General features: G+C 41.5%; 1 protein-coding gene across 3 annotated transcripts in view; it reads left to right on the top strand.

Moving 5' to 3' along the window:
* The window catches only part of LOC126872852 (ubiquitin carboxyl-terminal hydrolase 48-like), a 75,357-nt gene that overhangs the window by 22,773 nt on the left and 32,061 nt on the right, over nucleotides 1–20,523 (top strand). For all 3 annotated transcript variants that reach the window (XM_050633052.1, XM_050633051.1, XM_050633053.1), the window contains 4 exons: nucleotides 1,496–1,602; nucleotides 14,754–14,884; nucleotides 15,336–15,455; nucleotides 19,085–19,210. In XM_050633052.1, coding sequence (XP_050489009.1) covers nucleotides 1,496–1,602; nucleotides 14,754–14,884; nucleotides 15,336–15,455; nucleotides 19,085–19,210 — 484 coding nt within the window. The remainder of the gene's footprint in view (nucleotides 1–1,495; nucleotides 1,603–14,753; nucleotides 14,885–15,335; nucleotides 15,456–19,084; nucleotides 19,211–20,523) is intronic.

The raw sequence follows: 20,523 nt of genomic DNA, 5'->3' as shown, positions 1-20,523 counted from the left end.
TATATATATATTGCATCTGATAATTTTAATTAAATCGCTTAATGGAGGAAGATTATCATTTTTCAACGTGATCATTCTCTTGGCGAAAAAACACGACTTTCTTTTTCGAAGATGCAAGGCTGTTTCGATGAAGTTCTCGGATATTTCTATATTTCGTTAGAAGTTAGAAAACGAATGAAATAATGGAACAACTATTTTATCAACGAATTACAAATTATTCAAAGGAAAAGATTTATTCTTTGTATTAAACTTTGTACAACTATACTTTGTGCGATACAGTTATCGGTATTTATCATTTTAATTAGTCGCAGTATGTAGCTATTAATTTATTAATTTATTGACGTCTTTTACGTATAACATAAATATTCATCTATCTTTCTTTTTTTGTCTATTTTCCATTTAAAGTCTTGGCTTCTAATTTATGACCATTCGAAGTCAGTGAGTTTCAATTTTTCGTTCCGACCATGCTTCGCTTTCTCACACTTTCTTATTAATCATATATTTCTACGAATTACAAACGATACTTCTAATTACAAATGATACATCTTCCTATCATATTTACTCTAAATAATTGTATTTCTACAATTCTTCGGAATCCATAGAAACGTTAATGTTTCTTGATATTTTATAGACCATCTAAATTTCGAACATTTTTCATTATTTTTTCTTACAAAATCTCGTAGAGGTAGTCGTTTCTTTGCGAACTAAATCGTTGAAATCACTGACAATGGATCGTACTCTGATATTCTTCTTTTACAAGAGATTTTCCATTCGTTCACGCGCATGTAAAATATTCTGCGGTTCTCTGACGATTAAAGAAGAAGTTTAGGGATAATCAGTACGCGTATTTCGCGTGATTTTTAAAGGCATTATCGATCATAGCGACGCGAGATGCCGGCGCGGCGTGGTGCACGAGCTTCAGGAACCACGCCAGGATCGGGTGAACAATTGCGAGGCAAAAAGCTGGAGCCGGTGCGCGGCAAGAAATTTCTAATTTGCGGTATAATTAAGGGAGACGGGGCAAAAACCATTACGGATTCTACACCGTTGTCGGAAAATCGCGAGTTCCACCTTGCGAGTACGCCCCTGCCAGTGCTATCGTACACCGTTTGGTTTTATTTGCCTGTCTCTGTAACCGAGTGATTATTGACTAAATAATCGATTGGATATTTCTTAGATATGAAGAACGAAACAAAATAATATGAATAATTGATAACAGACAGCTCTTAGACATATTAATTAGACAGTTTTTCATTTATTATCATATCTTATTACGTTCTATTAGATAAAATAAAAAGTGTATTACTATTGGTACGAAGTGCATTGTAAATGAATGTAAATGTGTTTGTCGCAGCAATTAATATCGTAGACAATTATAAGAGGAGAAAATACTTCTGAAGAATACTTTTTCTTAGTTTCCCACTTTGTTTATCTTCGCGATTTCTAATTCGCTGGATTAAACGTATGTAATAACATGTTGAAAAATTGGTTACAGCTATACCATTATAACAGCCGACGAATGGGCGAAATTGATGCAATTTTACGACGTCGATTATCCGATCATCATTAAGAAGATCAACTCTGATTTCCATACGCAACCGAGTAAGTACCATTTAAAATGTACCCCAGAAAAACATTAAGAATTTTAATTTTCGCGCTAATTGGAAAATTTTACATGTTGCACCTTTAATCAATTTATATCTTAATGGCTACTAGTATACGCATAATCTACAGTTCCACGCTTTTTAACATTTTTGAATATTTTTCTGATAGAACAACCACCATATGTATCCATCATGGGTTATAATTGGACGCGGACTGAGACGATTATAATGTATGTATGTGCAATGAGTACGATGGTTGCACATGTTGGACGACAGAGGCCTATCAATTTCCTGGTACAGTACAGAGATCCGAAGACTGATCGTGCAATTAACGGCTTTCTCTTTTATTCCATCCTGGGACCGTTCGATCTTATCGGCAATTAATTTTCGTACGATTCCAGGGGGGTCATTATGTAAACGATCGTCCCTAGGCGGATCGTTACCAGTGCTCCCCCACGTGTCTCTTTTTTCTTTTCTCTCTCTTTCTCTCTTTCTCTTTCTCTCTACAATGCGAACATGGCCAATCTAATTATCGGTACACGATCTCACGCACAGGCGTGTACAACTGCTGATTTTTCCTTTTTCCGACTTTAGCTGGATCTCTCAATACGTCTAGGATTTATTTGTGGCTTAATCGCGTCGTGGAAGTCGGAGGCATTTCTCTTGCCACAAATTTCACGTTTACACGTAACCGGATCTCCTGATCCGGTTAGAATTTATTTGTGACTTAATCGAGACGAGGAAATTGTAGGCAGTTTACTACAGGGAAATTGGAGTTTCTTTTTCTTGTGTCGTGTAAACAGCTGACTAATAGGGAGAGGAATGTCCCTGTGATTGACCAGGTATTCGCTCTTTGACTATCATTCGTTTTTTGTTACAATTTGACCAATTTCCTTTTTACGATCTTTATATATTTTTCTCGCTACGTTAGATAACACTAATAAGAATGATAGATTGTTAATGCATTAAATTAGATTTCTCTGAAAATGGGCATAATTTAAAATTCACTGTTTATATTGAATATTAAAGTTCTGTTAACGCTGAAATGTGTTTCAACAGATTTTTCAACTAAGACTTGTACCTAATTGATAGTATAAAGTTTTGCGATTTAAATTATTATTTTTAAAAGATAATTTTCCGTATGTATATTTTTAATGTGAGAATGTATGCATACATGTGTGTGAAACTGTACGTTTCCTTCGGTTCACTCTGCTCCCCTCTTGTAACCTAACCCGAGGAATAATGCCAGAAGACATTAGCCACCGATTTACATAAATACCCCTCCTACGTTTGTTCCGCTGCCATTCTCGGTTGGCTTCTCTGGCAGACCCCAAAGTGTCTCATTATAATTAAGAAGTATCCTGAAAATTAACCGACAGAAAAACCGGTGCCGTCGGGGAGATGAGTAGGTGGTGCCGGTCCAAATGGGCTTCTAAAAGTTTCTCGCCCTTGATCCTCGTGATTCGATCCCCCGGCAACAATTCTTTTCATTGCGAACAAATTTCACGGTTCTACGATCTTCTCTCCTCTTTTTTCTTTTTACATATACAGAGTGATGCAGAAGTAGCGCAATTCGAAATTTCGAGATATTGGGTTGCAACATAAATTCACCTTGCTTTTATTATAACACAAAGCAGAGGAAAATTAGTACGTTATTTATTCCTTTATAGATATCAGCGCATTTAGAATTGTCTAATATTATTTTCAACTCTTCGTACTTGAAAAGTCCAGCACGCTTTTATAATGAAACGCGTACACGCAATTACAATCTTCCTAACTTTTACACAGACCACACTATTATTTATCCGAGATTGGAACAGTATATGTACATATAACACTTTCGATGATACTTCTACATATCCAACGAGATCAATTCTTCTCACACATAAAACACACGCTGTAAACTAATCCACTTTCAATCCTTTCAAACTCACCTCGACTTGCGTGCATTCTCTCTCTGCAAATTGACACGCGAATCCCAGGAAGTCGGATCAGGTTTACGCATCCTCTTGGTGAATCGGCCACGCGCAAGTCCACTTTGTCGAACGACTGATCCTTGTCGTCTAACTGGCAGGCAAATTGGGTCCCGAAGGTAGCACCAGGGGGATCTACGGACCGATGTTCACGTCGTTGGTTGCGCTGTTTGGTACCGGCGTGTCTCTCGCGTACAAGAGACCGGGAGGGCTCTAAACATCCCATTGTCTTGTCCGTCTCTCGGTCGTGGATCGTCGAGCATTTTTTTCCGTCGACATTTGTCAAGGCTCTGCCTCGTCGGGGATCGTCCAGCGGTTCATTTGAATTGCAAAGACCGCGCCTCAATGGCCCGGCGTCTCGTCCTGGGATATCCAGTAGCCGGATCGCGGATCGCCCAGATGGAGATGTCGTTTAGGGTTAAAACCGTGATCTTCTCTACACTCGCTGACTCGCGGACTCGTGCCGCTTGATCTACATCCCCGATTGATCTTCTCGTTCTACGTCTTCCTCCATCGAGATTCTGTTTTCAGCTTTTTCGTTTAGGAAATTCAGATCGTCGGCTTTGGAATCTTTATGCATGGTTTTATTGCGATTCTATCACGGGAATTGGTTGTACATATTTGACGACACGACATCGGCAATTATATTGTATTTTTAGAAAAACAGGTACGCGTTATCGCTACGTTTATATTTCCAAAAATCCATCCGTACGACACTACTGTTGCTTAGTGCGTACTACATCCTACGCTTGTCCGAATAGTGTTCTATTAAAAATATAAAGGAATCTCGAGCACAATGCAAATAAGGCTGCTATATCGCAAAGTTATGATCGCAGATGATACCTCAGAAGAACGCAAAAACTACCAAATCGCTGGAAATTGTCACTGGAAAATCCCTGCCACATGTCACACAACTCGTCTTCACCGAGCCTTACAGAAAGCACAACCGATGATAGGAAAACGCGAGCTATTCCGCTGTAGCTCGTTAGCGGTCGATCGTCTTTCGGCTGTCGTCCATTAAACGGGTGCAGTCGAACGAGGAACATTTCCTTCCCCAGGTTTTCCAGGAGCATCGTCATCATGTCGGTGGGCCGTAGATGCCCGGAGGGTGGTATTCAATCGCGTCACCTCCGGTTCTGTCAACCGAAGACCGACGAAGGATCCTCGGCTACCAGGGTTGTCGAGTGATTGATACGAGGTTGGACGGTGCCTAATGTGTCTTCGTGAACGACGAGGAAAGAAACGTGGAAAGGACCGTGGACGCGAGAGGGAGAAAGGACCACCCTTCGAGGCTTTAAGAGTGGAACGATGGTCCGGCGGAGGCTCGTTAGTCAGGGCCGTATCAGTCACCGAAAGCAACCCCCGATTTTTTGCCAACCAGTACCAAGTGCTCGGTTCTCCGCTTCGCTTTTGCCCGTTAGGACGCGTGCCCTTAAAACGAGCTAAATTGTCTGTTTGTTCTGGACTCCTGGTCTTGCTTGCCCTCTGTCCTGGTGCGGGGGTGAGAATCCTCTTTTAGACGGCCAGGTTTCCACGGAAGGATAATCTCGTTGTTGTTAATGGAATTAGCTTGCAATGGGAGAGGCGTTCGATTAATTATTAATCGAGTCTCAAGGAAGCTTAACTGATTAATTCCAATTTTTTGATAATTTGTCAGTTTCGCTTCGCAAGTAGACGATTAATGTTCAATTGTTAAGAAACAGGTGATTTACGTATACAATCGTTCATTATTATCGCAAGACGGCGTAAATAGTGGTAAATTTTAAGGCAGACTTAAAAAATAGTGTTTGCAACGTCACTGCCCTTTTCTACTCTTTATCTTATGATGTACATTAATGCAGCTTTGTAGTTGAAAAATAAAAAATATAATTCTTTCACGTTGGCGTTCCAAAAGCAACCAACGAACAGCCGAAGACCAGCTTCTAATTCAATCGAGTCATCGTAAGAAATAATTACGTTCAGATCTTGCAACTTCCTTTCACAACTTATAACACACGACATGTCATCGTAGATACGAGAGAATGCAGCCATAAACGTTTCTAAGCAAACCGTCGAATCGAACCGCGTTTATTTCAACGATGGCAATTAGATCCGCTCGTTTCTATCATCTCTATCGACTCCGCCCGTTTAAGGGGTTAACGTTTCCAAAGGGTTCTTGGCCATAGCCGCAGCTTTTTTACCCCGACTGCGAAGCATGGCTCTCGAAATCGATTTCCGGGAACCGAGGGACTTTTCAATGCAATTAAAAGCGGCCCCGTGGAGAACGTCGCGTAGCCACGGTGTTTCGATTCCTTGAACGACAGTCGTAAATATCGCTTAGGCGCCAGCCGGTGTCACAAATCAGCCTTGTGTGCGCTCTCTCGTAGCTACACCAACGGCTGCTGCTGTATCGCGCAAAACCTAGGAGACGAAGGTGGACGACGAAGGCCCGGTTTCGCTACGGAATGGGGGACTTCTCTTGGCTCTGTTGCACGACCATAGCCGAACACATAGACAAAGACAGAGAGGTCTCGAATTAATATTCGGTCGGCGATTTAGATTTAGAACACGAATTTGCTGATTAGTTTCCTCCTGGTTCGGACTATGCGGTCGGACTACGCTGCACCAACCGTCCTTCCATAAATGCTCGAGCTTCGGAGAGGGGTTGTTCTCTCTCTCTCTCTTTCTCTGGCTTCCTGACTCGAGATTTAGTCTAACGCGTGGGTGGCTGAACTTACCAGGGGTCAAACGCTTCAGGAGGGACATTTGTTAGCTTTCTCCCCACTGCGACAAGTGCGCCGGACACGTCTTAATATATGCATTCTACGAACGATGAACACGACTTTACGACTTGTTCTCTTGTGTTGGTGGCTGCTTTGGAAAATGAATTTTGGGCTAGGTTTTGGCCATTTTTATGACACGGGGGCGAAGGGTTTTACGGAACGAAGATATAGAGGATTATTCTTGTTCGGCATTGTTGAAACGTGGATTCCCTTTTCAAGGGAAGCTCGTTCTGTTCTTCTTACAGCAACGTCTTTTAATTTTTGCATAGGTTCCACGGAAGTTCAGTTATTTGTTTTAGTCTGTTCCTTTTATGTACGGTGGCTCATGAAACTGTTCGAACACTTCTAGAAAACCTTCGTGTCTATACTGTATGTATTATGTGAAACATTTAAACGATTTCATCTTTAACGAGACACGAATATCATTATTATATCAAGAAACAAATCTGCAGACGTATGACAGGTGATACTATCATCGTAATAGAGAGGAAAATTGGGATATTCGATAAGTTGAGAGTAGAAGATCCATTTATCGTTTGAGGAAGTTGATACGGTAGAAGTGTCATAGAATTTAAAATGAAATATCCTTTTCTGTCTGTCTCCATTTGCTATTTATTTTTTCTTTGAAAAGATGTAGCTATTTTAGATCTCACGGCCATAAGATTAGAACATCAAAGCGTCGAAACGATATTTCTTATAACAGAGAAACATGGAAATAGATTCTTCCGTGTACTATATGGCGGAGGCCGCATAAATGGCGACATTAGCCACGGACAATTAAAAGGATTCATCAGTCCGCGGCGCGGAAAATAATGTCGTAAATTAAAGTGGAAGTGGACTAGGAAAGTCGAGCAGGTCAAGTTTCGAAGGGTCGAATTAGCGACATCCTGCCGGTTTCTAGCCTTAACCTCTCTCCCTCTCTCTTTCTCTCTCCCTTTCGTCTTGCTCCTTCTCGTATCCTGCAGGATATCCCTACTTGTCTCCACGCCACGGGGGTTCTTTTCCAGCAGGATTAAATGGAGCGCCTAGATGACCGATGCTCGTCCTCTAGCTACGATCCTCTCGCGATGGGACTCGAGGGGTGGTTAGAAAACAAGATAAAACGAGGATAAAGCTCACTTAGAACCTTCCTCCCTTCGCTACTGACAACGACACGGGGGTGTCCTGCGGCACTGACAGCGAGAAGCCTTTGTTAATCCACAAGTCTAATCGGTCAGATCGCTTCGCTCGAATCTGTCCTCCTCTTTTGTCTTTGTATGTCTTTCTTTCCTGAAAATTGTGCGTTACACGAGAAAATTTTGGATCTAGGCTTATCTTTAATTTAATGCCATGAATTTCCTACCGATTTTATTCGCAACATCAAACGCATCGCATACCTGTCTTCTTTATTCGTAAAGAAATTGTAGATACTTATGAAATTTTATGCTTTTACGAACGTAATTAAGCAAATGGAATTTAAACGAAGTTTAGTTCCACGTACTAAATATTGTAAGAAGTAGGTGTACCATACTTCAAATATTTCATACATTTTTGCATGTGCGCGTTGCGTAGATTTTCGTACGTTGAACGCTTTCGGTGAATTTTCTCGTAGATCGAAATGTTCCATATGTTTCTCATTAGGCAAATAAAGATCGCCATTGCTCGTCAAAGTCCCTGGAATCACAGTATTTTCATATTTTACATTTTCTCGCTATATATGATATAGTAGGCGAATTAATCATTATGAAGAAAAGAAAGGGAATATTTTTTCAACATAATGTTCGTGTCTAATAATCGTATAAATTGTGTACGCGCGTAAGATTCATATTTATGATACCGAAAAAATAGTACAAGTACAGTTCGTATTACGAGTGGAAAAGCCGAAGGGGTTAAAATACAGCGTTCTTGGGGAACGTCTGCTTAAATCGGGCGCAAACCACGTTTGTCGTTTAATTAACCCGTCGATCGGGGATCCATTAGCGGGATCAGAGATCCTTTCGATTTTCTCGAAACACGTAGTCCCGGTTGCGGGACCGGGAACCGCGTGTAATGCTCCACTTTTAAGCCCCGATTACACGCGCAGCCAGCTTCCAGCTTTCTGGTGTGTAAGAGGATTATATTTCGACTTTGTTGTGGCGCTCGAAGACGTTCGTTAGCGAAATCGTTACGGCGACGATCTTCTCCTTCTTCGGCAGCCGAGCATCGTTAGAGCCACCCAAAACGCGAAACCACGCTCCTTGGATTCTCTAAAATCCATCCTTTCCGCTTTCCTCTCGTCCCCAACACAGTACAGTCAACGATCTCTCCTTCTTGGTTGATTATAACAACGAGAATTCAATTTTCTTCTATGTCGTTTACGCGAAACGCTTACGCAAGTGCAAAAATTAAGATGCTGTTTCAAATTTAATCCTTCAGTCGCGTACGATTTTCGTACATTTCTGTGTAAGATCGCGGATCAAATTTGTACCCTGTCAGCCATATAAATATTTAGACGTTTGGCGGTATCAATATAAATTCTATGCTCTCCGTTGCTTTAATTTTCTCATTATCTTGTTATAAATTGATTCGTATAATATTTGCCGCTTATAACGTGAAATTCTGTAATAAATGTAAATAAAATAAAATTTGTTGGAGTTTTGGAATAATTGTAAGTAGGTTTAGTTCTCATAATTATGACTGGCAGTATATCTCGTATAAGTTTACCATAAGTGGCTTTTTTAATGCGATACAAGAATGCTTCCATCAAATTCACTCTTTCACTGTGGAGCACGACGGAAAATATACATTTTTTAAATCTACGTTCTTTGTCACGACGCATGAGTCGTATTTCCATACGAAGAGTGCGTATCAACCAATAGACAAATAATTATTGCCTATAAAACAATCTTTTGTAACATGATTATTGCGGCACATCGTTTTAATCCACAGTGAAAGGGATAACGGAATAAATAGAACGCGATTTCGGCGCCGCCCTCGGCTGCAGGTTTAAGAAGGTGAAGGAGCATTGACAGATTAAATCGTGCAGTTTATGGAACGTGGAAAAATCATTATTTACTTCCTGCCGGTGATCCGAGCGCGGAAGAACTCGAAGCATATTCGAGGGTGGATGAGGGTGACTCGTCGAGGGGTTGGGAAACATCAATCTTTCATTCACTGGACGAATTCGATGTTATGAATGAAAGTCGTGCCAGTCTTTTAATATAATGTCGCGCCGCCTGTCCTCGGTGTCTTAACGTGCCTTCGATTTTGATCGAAGACCTACGAAATTTCGCGTGCTAGTCGAATCATGTTACTCTGATATTGGTAGAAGATTTACAAGTATTGCTACGTATCGGTGATATTGGACATTTTTGATCTAATCTTAAAACCTTTCATTGGGATAGATAGATAAGATGTTTTCTTGACGTTAGTTGGAATTGTTTCTCGATTCACTGTTGTTTAATTATCCCGATCTGTTACTGGTCTTTAACCATATATGAAACAATTTGGATGGATATTATAATTTAATGACACACACACAATATATCCATGTCATTAGTATCTAAATTTCAGTAGTATTACTGATATTGTTACTGAAGTTTTACAAGTATCGTGTTTTGTATTGGTTTGACGTGTAATTTACATTCGATCTTAAGTTTCTGTATCTTCTTATTCGTAAATTCTCAATCGTAATCATTGGAAGATAGCTGACACGTATACCATTTATCCGGACTGTACGAACGCGAAGTTTTCATCTCGAAATACGCGTTGATTGAGTAAAAGTACATCCATTACACGCGAAATTCTACCGATTTAATGTTACCCTTTAAGGAGATTTTCTAGAAATATCGCGATTGAAAATTACTCTGTAGAAAAATGTGAAATCAAAATTGATAAAAGAAAAAAGAAAAGAAATACTTTTCTGTGACCAGCTGTTTTAAGTGATAAGATAAAAAAGGCGTATTTTTACGTGACCGACGCGAAATGTGTTAAGACAAATTAGATCGTACAGGTCTGTCGTCGAAACTCTCCTGGCGGAATGCTTTTTCTTCAAAATTCTGATTGCCCGGAGAATAAGTTTCCCAGAAAGACATTTCGAAGGGATTTGATTTTCTGGAACCGAGGCTGGAAGCTCGTCGATCATCCGATTTCACGGAGCAGTATGAGTTTCCTGCAAGCGTCCCGCCCAATTCTGTTTTTTCTCTTTTCGCCGATTTTTACCCCGTGTGTTTCTCTTTTTTCCCCCTCCTCGGTTCTCCTTTCCCCATCTTACTATTAAGCCGATCTCCCTCGTTTCTGTGTCACGGCAGCTCTTCCTGCGGGACGTCCGACACGGCTGTCCGTGTGTTCTTTTGATTTATCGACCTTAATTAGTCGAGGATTCTATGAAAATTGCTAATGCGCTGCCCCGTCGCGTTTCTTTGCTTCTACCTTGTATGCGTCGACTCGAATTTGCCACGACCAGTTAGGACTGTTTGTCAAAAGCCTCGAATCGATTCCTTTTAACATCTTTGGCCAAACACACGAGAGAACATGAAATAGGAAATTATATTTTTCTCCACTCGTCGCGTGACGAATAGAATTTAGATCGTCGTTTTCTTCTTTGCGCTCCAATTTTATTTTCCCTCTCTTCCTTAACATCTTTTGCATGATCGATATGGTAAAAAAAGAAATTTGTTACTGAATTTCTATTCTTCTTTCCTCCTTGGCAATGATAGTTTCTTGAGCAAAAGGACGAAGAAAGTTAAGTCAAGTCTAAAATTGCAGTCTTTCCTTTCACTGATAGCTTTTTCAAGTTTTTGCAAGTTGCTTCTTGGCGAATTAAGAGATTCTGTAACCGACGCAATATCTCGGATGCGTTACTTGGATCAACTTTCGGACCCAGGTGCATAGTTCTCCGGAGGATTGCGACTCCCTTTCGTCTTTCTATCCCTACGAAATTTCCTAATTAATTTCGAACGTAGCAGCGTCACGGTGTAATTGATTTCGACGATAATAATCGATCGGTGACAACGTGATCGTTACTTTGATTACTAGCGGAATCTTCTCCGAAGTTAGATCCAGCGATCGATCACGAGAGGCTTAAGAAATCATTTTTGCCAACCAATTACTCAGACGAATTAGTTATCAAATATCGGTAATATCGAATACGATAGTATCGAATCACTCGCTTCTTGTATTTCAAAGTGTTTTACTTTAGAATTCTCAAACATAATGACGAACGCTCGAGTAATTTGAAATTTTTGATCGACAGAGTATAACAGAAAGGAAGAACAAAGGGCAGAAGAACATTTTTCTCATTCTTCGCTGAGAAACTATTCGTCGTCTTGTCGAAAATTACACGGCCAATCGCATCGGGAACTCGAAGAAAAGTTCGATTCGTCGTCCCACGAGGGATTTCGACCCGGGCCGTTTCCATGCACGCGATAAAATCCGAAGGAATCGGTGGTCGCCTATGAAACTTCTCGAGACTTGATCCCGTCCAAGTTTTTGTCCCCTCTCAACTATCCGTTTATGGTTTGACTGCCCTCGGATGGCACTTTAGGGAAATACAGGAGGAAAGCCACGCTAGCGTTTGGCTCTATTGGCAACTAGTAGAGCCTATTGTGTATTATTAGCCAATAAAACTCACTTGCTGTTTGCTCGAGACACGCGTGAATGATCCTTCGAATTCCTCTTCTGGTTTCCCAGCCATTTCCATTCTCTTTGATGCATTTCCTTTTGTTTTCCCACTTGGTAATTCTTCTCTTCTACGGTTTTAAGCTGTCCGCTTAACCCTCGAACGATTACGGATCACATTAGGATATAATATAGGCGATTTTGGTCATTTTTCTGTCTATTGACACAAAATGGTAGGTTTTAGAAGTTTATTTTCACATACACGTAAAGTAGCTTTCTCTCGTTTTTATTACAAAGTACAACGTTTTCTTACGAAATTTATCGAACACTGGCTATCAGAGGAAATTTTTAACCGTCGACCGATGTGACGCGGTTTAAGTAATTAACTAGCAAATCGCTAATTAGGCAAAGAAACACGCTGGTAGGTAAAATAGAAAACGTATAATTTAAAATATACCGTGTTCAGTTGAAGGTTTTATTCCAATTATGGATTAGCTTCTTTTAATATAATGTCACACTTTCGTGACACGAACTATAGAGTTAAGATTCGACACATACAGATTATGTTTCTAACAAAGTTTAGTGCCAGCTTTAATTTCAGCTTAGTAACTTTCCGAACGGTATATCAACATTTTTCGAATTGAATAATAAAATGTTCTGCGTCAGGCACAATGTGACGATAGTAAATCGTTCATCGTCGCTCAAGTTGCTACTAAAAGGATCATAATTACACCGGTAACAAGCGGTGCAATCGTGGATTTCGGTTTGTAGGAAGTCGTAGTGGTTTCCAGAAAGGAGGAGAGGGTCGATGGAACAGCTACTCCGAATGAATTCAAATGTCCACCCTTGGACCTCCAATTACGGAACGGTGCATGAGGGTGCACGATAGGATCGTTTGCTATCGAGTTTAATCGGAAATACGACGAACCTAAGCTAATCAGGGATGCGTAGGGCTGACTGAGAATCACCGACTACCCGGGACACCCCTTTTCCAAGTCTTTTAACCCTCTCGTCGTCTAGTTCTGCAAAATCACCCCTTTCGAAGATCGATCGGTTACATCTTTCTGAACTACACTGAAATTTCTCTTACTTTCAAACTCTTTTTCGTTCAATACCTTGTATTTTCATCTTCATCGAGCGATAACGAGACCCTTGTAAACTCACAGTCAGACAGGACATCACAACTACTCACGGTTCTTCGATCAAGTTAAAGTTTGGCCTGTTCCTTTTTACAGGATATAATAATAGGTGAGTCGTACGATGAACAACATTTTTCATGCGTTTCAAATTCCCGAGAAACGTCTCTCCTTCCTCGAAAGAATGTTTCCTTTGCTTCTTCGAAGATCTTTTCGCACCTTTCCATCTAACTCGCCTCTGATCTCTCCAATGAATTTCGAGAATTTACAGTGGGCTAGGAAACCGTGTATGCAGATCCGACGCATAATTATTGCGGTATTTCCAAACTCCTGCAAATAGTTACTAATTGGAAGAGAAGAATTTACGTAAAATTTGATCGTAACCCGAATACAAACTTCGAATACGATGGATCAGTCGTTCGCTTGATAACTTCCATTGATTCTCGCGTTTCGTACGAAACCAACGGATGTTCTGACATGTACTTGCGAACAAGAATGTACGATAAATATTTTTTACAAGCTTCGTGTCCCTGAAGAAACGCCTCTCCTCCGAAAGAACGTGTTCCTTGATCGTCCAAGAATCTGGAGACAGGCTACACCTAGTTTGGGACAGGTCGTCGGCCGCCGGGTCATTGTTCGAGGGGTGGTTGGTGTTCTTGCAGTGTGTTCACGTGGACGAGCGCGATACCACGGCCACGGAACTCGTGGTAATTAGGGCTGTGGCGGCGCAGGGTGGTGGACATTCGAATTCATTCGAGGTCAGAGCGTTCCTCGTGGGGGTTTACCCTGCAGCCCCTTTAGCGGAAAACTGTCTGAACATGACGTAACGCTCCTGAAAGCCGGGCCGGATAGGAGCTGTTCGGCCTGGTTTTTGCGCTGTCCGGCCAGCAACAATGGCCGCTTCTTACGCGGCTCTGGTCACCGTATATTATTAATTACTGTATTAATCTCGCCGACCGTAAGCAATCTATTATACACGAGGATAAGAGCCACCGAGAGCCACGGCAGCGTCGTCGAAACGCCCACACCCGCACCGTGTCTCCCACCCTCTTTCACCACCCCTCTGATCTGGTTCCTCTGTGACTTTGTAACTTCGACGCTCGAGGGGGTGTCGATGTAATCTGACCCACGCTGGTGTTAACGAAGGGTGGCTTCGGAAAGGGTGTTAAAGGAATCTTGAAATTGGCCGTGGTGTGACCGCCTCACCGGTACTTGACGCTCTTAGGCGAAAGGGGTGGAGTTAAGGGGATCGATTCCGTGAAGGTGTCGGAAGGGTGTTGCGGTAGATTCTACGCAGATTGCTTTCTTCGTTTTTTTTCTCACTGCGAGTGGGTTTAAGAGGATTTTTTGTTAGTTTTGCCTTCCTTTTTAATTATTTTCTTTCAACTACAGCGTGGAATCTAAATAAAGATTCGTCTGCGTATTGCGAAGAATGTACTTTACTCTTCGCGCTTACTCTACTTACATCGCTGTACTATCAATTTCGCTGTAACAAGAGTATCGATTACCAAGTCCTTTCGAAATACCGGTTAGAAAGCAAGTAAGATTTACTGCTCCTACTCGAAGGCAAAGATCACCAGAGCTTGCCAGATACCTGTCTGAAACTCCAAAATCGTAACACCCAGCCACCTGACAAATTCTCTGCAATTCCGCCTACGAAATCGATATTCCTTTAATCATATTCCTCCCTTTGCGTTTCAGGTTTGTGCGCGGCGTGTATGCTGGTGAGAGTGGAGCAAGAACGTCTGGAGAGTCTCAAGTACGACAGAGCGACGATTTATATAAAGTGCGTGGAGGATAACGAGGATACGAAGTTGGAAAACGATTTCGAGGTGAGGGATGGAATAAAAATCCATAGATTCGATCGTCTGGAATTCGGACGAAGATCACGAAGGGACGGACGAAGGAGAGAGGAAGAGAGCGCTGGAAGAGTAAATTATTCGACTGGAGACGGAGAGACAACGGATTTTTGTTAATGGGCCGACGTGCCGAGTCACCAGAGTGTCTTGAAACCGGTCCATCGTTTCAGATTGATGTCGGTCGATAAGGAGATTGGCTCCATCTCATTCATTTCACGATAATAATCGTCATTACGTTTTCACGACCTTATGGCCAGCTGCTTCATCTCTCTGCTCGTCCGCGCGCTCTTTTATTTTTCTGCGCCTCTCGTTGCTCGTGTCGAGCATCGAAACGGTATCGGGGCGTCACGAGCCCGAGAATAGATGTTCAAAATGACGCGCACGATTTCCTGATGTTCAAATAGATTTTTTAATTCGATCGCAGGTGGCGGCCAAGAGACCAAAGATGGAGAATACGAGGCCGTCGAGGACTAGGCGGAACTTGAAAGGATCGCACGAGTTGAAAGTATCGTCGGAGATTACGTTGAAGGAGCTAAAGCTAATGGTAAGCGTGTATTCTTTGATGATTATACGAGAGAAGTGTTTTTGATAAAATTGACTTTGTATCATCGTGTGTTTCTATTACCAAAAACCATATGAATAAAAGATTCCATATTGTAAGTGTCAATTATGAATACCAAATTTGATAGTAGACGATTAGTTGCGTGGTCCACTGAATATCAAAAATGCTGCTTTATAAACGGCGTATAACGTGACTACCATGTTTCTATGCTTAAAAAATCCTCGTCCGTTCGATCGAACAAAGAAGCAAACGAATACCACGATAATAGAGATTCTTCCCGTCGGCATTTCACCAACTAAACAAACATAATTTGCTGAATTTTAACGCGTTGCCGGCGATCGATCGTAGTTGCTGTGAATGACAGTGATCGCGGGATAATTGAATGAAAATTGCTCGCAGCCGTTTTACGAGGGCTGACCGTTTCCGACGAGGTAACAGCGAAGAGGAAAGAGAAACCCTCCTAAAATCGGACACCCTGTAAGCAGGTTGTTCGTTGGTTCGTTCAGTGGACGAAAGTAGTAAAGCCGTAGTTATGGCTGGTTAGCATATGCCCGAGCTCCGGCAGTGTGCTTAAACTATTAAGCGTATTTATATTGCGAGGCTGTGGCCATCTCCTTCTCCTTCTCCGAGGCCACCGGCAAAAACCCGAAAGAGCATAAACCTCGCGCTAATAACAGGCCTTCTCGACTTCTCCACTCCACTTCACTCCACTTCGCTCCACTCTGGCCCTTCCATTCCGGTGGCTGTTCAATTCTATCTTTTCCTCTCTCTTTCTCTGCGTGTCTCTTCCTTGCTCTTGTCACGTGTTTTCGCGTAATTTAGTCATGCGAAAGCTCGCATCGAGAGCTTGGAAAGGCTGATTGCAACCGGTGGATTTGAAGGAACTTTTCGCCATGAATTTAGATCTATTTCTTGGAACATTCAAAGTCAAGGGAATGGAATATTAAAATAAGAGTTTTGTAATTCTTTAAACCGATGATATTGGTAGATGGAGGAATCGCGCGTTATAAATTGTGGATTTTTCTTTTACGGTCGCGTAATTCTTCTTCGATAGATAACTCGGAATTTTTCAAATCTCACTTGTTTTATTATCGTACTCGCCGCTGCTGAACGAACGTATTTATTAATACTTGTAGCTCGTGACTTGTAAAATGTTGCATTCGAAAGTTTTGCCAGTCAAAATACAATGTTATCACATGGTCCGGATAAAGAAACAGGGCTCGTATCTTCGGAGATAAAAGTCACGACTTCTATTATCTCGTTGAAAACCATTCGCAAGAAGGAATATCTAAAAAGATGTATTAAAATTACAGTTTGGCCGGAAACTTCTGGCAGGCACTTATGTTTTATTACGACCACAAGGATGAACAAGAGGAGCAATCTACCCTGAGTAGCAGTCTCTCTACTATTCACCAACGGGTTAACGAATTTTTCTCCACGGGTTTCCCGCAAAAAACCACGTCGGCAAAAAGGACAAAACGTAGCTCGTCTCAGTTTTACCGCAATAATTGCCGCAGCCTGCCAGTAGTAAAACTCTTAAATTTAAGCCGGCGTATCTCTCGTGTCTGTTCGAGGGGATCGTGCCTAGGTCATTTTCCAGCTAGCGGAGGATCCAGGCTGATCGATGGATCGTCGAACAGTCGAAGATTAGACGATACCGGTTGGAAAGTATCAGAGGCGGACTAAAGGGTGCCGGTTGTTGGTGGATCGAGCCGCGTTTGACAGAAACGACAGTTGTTGGTGTTTTTATCGGTTGGCAAAAATGCACGAATTTCATGGTCGGATGCGGACAAGTCGCGAGCAAGCAAGCAAATCGGGACAATAGCCGGTGCGCCTCGGTCGTCGATCGTTTTACGTAATCGTCGTAACGCCGATTGCCACCTGTAAATATTACTTTCTATCCACATTCTGTGTCACTATTCTTGCTTCGGATCTTTTGTGGTTTCTTTTGGAGCTGAGAAAGGATCGGCCTTTTTTATTTTTGGTAATTATAAAGCGAGGAAAATCGATATCGTCCGGCAAAAGAAAATGAAGACTTTGTTGAGAAATTGTATCAGGTTCGCGTACATGCAGGGATTAGTGTTTTTTATTCTTTTAACTGCGGAAATAGAAGAGTCGATATTGTTTGAAGCTGAGAAGAAAAAGTTTCTTGAAAAAGCCTCTTCAAACTGTATTGTATTGTGTTGGCGCGTACGCAAGGATACTGTTCTTTTTTTGTTAATTTTATTGTGTTCTAAAATATTATTCGTTTTATTCCAAATATAGGAAGGAAAGGTAAAAGACTGGTCGGAACATAGGGCAATCTTTCAGCTTCTTCCCTTTCTACTTCGCAACCTTGTTAAACTGATCTCTATTTATCGGTTTGGTCGAGCACCTCTCGTGCCCAGAGAAGACCTTAACGAGGAAGCATCGGTTTCTTGACCCAACCAATCATTTCTCCTCTTGCCTCTGCTTATTTTTTTCATTTCCTCGTTTCCCCACGGTAAACGCTGGTATTATCTCGTAACTTTCGTCACTTCAACTTCTCGATGGAGTTCTTTGTCAAGGTTTTCAGGTCTCAAATTAGGGCTTACGAGAATCCTCTACAAGATCTACAGTTCGATGTTCGAAGATTGTTCTTCGACCAACATTTTTCCCGAAGAAATTTTGTTTCAGGAACGTCCGCTCGAAGATACAGGATGTATGTTTTCTAGAATAAAAGCTGTGGATCGAAGATTTATCGAATGTGGGTGTAACGGAACTAATTTTTGGAATTTAAAATCAATTTCACAGGAGACGTTTGTGCCACGTCACCGTCAACTCAATCAGCCCACAAAGATTTCTAAGTCCTACAAGAAACCGTCCTTCCGACACTCCATCTAAAACCATCAATGGCAGAACGCCATTCAGCTTTAGCCCCGAGAGTAATTCTTTTTTGTATTGTTTGCTTCGAATTCCAAAATTACATCTTTTCATTGGGCTATCAATTTTTCAAATTGCTGTCGTAGCTTTTTCCTTCCTTCGTCTAACTTCCATCGTATTTAAAAGATGAAAAGTTTCGCTCGACGTAAATACAGTCAAAGTATAATTCTTTTCTAAATCGTTCACTTCGCCTCGGTCTTCCTCCTCTTTGCTCTTCTTCCTCTTTGCTGTTGCTGCTCTGGCCGGTTACTCGCTCGTAAAACAGAAACCTGCACGTTTACCCCGGCACTGGGGAAGTTGGTCCTCGTTCCTTCCTCGAGAAGTTGAACGGAGGGTAAACGCGAAACCGCTTCTCGAACGCGGCTTCCACAAATTAAGCAATTACCCGGACGCATGCTCCGCGATTCCGAGTCCGAGACGCGGTCCTTTCCTTCGGTTTCTTTTCCCTTCTCGCGGTCCGCTTTGGAGTTCGATGCGCGGAGAAGGAGGTGCACAAGCCGCTGGAATTTTCTACGTTCTTGGAATTTGTTGCCTTCGCCAATCATTTCCCATGGGTCACGTTGAGAGTATTTTTACGTTAACTCGCCACTGCCACGCGAACTTTATACGTTTTCTCGCGATAAATGGGAATATACCACGCCATAGTAAGTACTTAACTTTCGAAAATTATTTTATCGTATGCAGCGATACATTTTTGCGTTTCTTTTCAGACGATGCAAATTTGCGGTGCTGGTCCCTACGATCAACATTTGATGTTGGGCGAACACGAATTGACCGATCACAGCCAGAGTCTTGCGGCGCTTGGCATATTTCCTGGGGCACTTCTCACCTTGAAGGTAGGATAATTCGAAAGAAACGCTCGTTAATCGAATATATTTGAAGGAATTTCCTTTTTCAAAAATTCATTCGATTTTTAGGGACACCACACAGAGATACATTTACGCTAACGTTCATGAGACATCATTTAGAAAAGCGCTACGAGCTAACTCGCATTGAAAATCGTTTCTTGACTCCAACTTCTTCTAACGCGTTAGAGAAATCATACAATTTTTGCTAAACAAATCTTTCTCCTGCCTGTAACCCTCTCCGAGTTAGCTTCCAAGCAACTGAACCTCAAAGGGTGGTTCCACCCCTTAAACTCGAATTACCCAAGCTAAAGAGAAATACTCGTCTAATATCTTTGGCTGTTCTCCGAGTCTGTAAAGTGTAATCCGAATCGAGCTATCCGCGACCTTTTCTCGCGAGGAAATTTCCCACGTTGCTCGAGCACGTTCTACATGGGAAAAAGCGTGGAAAAATAATCAAGAGAAAAGATCCTTGAATCGCGTGCTCAGTCAGTTCTTTGATTGGCATTGTCACTTTTTCGTATCGGCTTCCTTTAACCGTGAAATTTTAACGCAATTAACGAGAATTTCCTTCGTAAGTGACGCAATTGTTTCGCCAATAAGACAAACCGTAAGACCATCTCTGTCTGTTATTTTTGGTATCTCATTCCTCGCATGGAAGCATCCGAACAAGACCCTTCAGGATCGTTCGAAGGGTCCAACAGGCTACAAGGTCTGCGAGGAAGCCGAAATGCGATGCTTCCTGTTTTCGATTTACACAATTATTTATCCAGTTTGTATATTTTTCATTGTACTAACTTTACTTTAATTTAGTTGTAACATTATGGCGAGGTGAAGTTTCGGGAGAGTCCTTCTTTGTTCCTTTTGTACTATTTAGTATAATCATTATCACAATTATACTCAGGGATTTTTCGTATGAAAAGAGGCTTTCTTGTTCAATGAGAATTATATTCAGACGTTTCTTAGCTATGATTCTTAACTATTTACGACTGCGTACGCTCATTCTCTCTCATTTTCTACTTTTTTACGTTTTTTTTTCACTCGACGCAGTTATTCTTAGAAAACACTTAATCGAGTCTGAGTTTAAAACCCTCGATAACTGTATACTCTTTATTCGCATGATAATTTCAAATACTTTTGCACCTGCGGAACAAGTATCCTTCGTTTGCGTATCCATCGTTGTGTTCTTGATATGTTTCACATAAATTCTAACATTATCGTGGAACAAATATCATTTCAAACAATAAGAATCTCGCGAGACGAATAATACTTGAAAGAATTAAACAAGAATTAAAGAAGTCTTA

The sequence above is a fragment of the Bombus huntii genome, chromosome 14 (genome assembly GCF_024542735.1).
Source record: "Bombus huntii isolate Logan2020A chromosome 14, iyBomHunt1.1, whole genome shotgun sequence".
Taxonomy (NCBI): domain Eukaryota; kingdom Metazoa; phylum Arthropoda; class Insecta; order Hymenoptera; family Apidae; genus Bombus; species Bombus huntii.
Note: the sequence above shows the minus strand (reverse complement) of the source record. Positions and strands in the feature narration are given on the sequence as shown.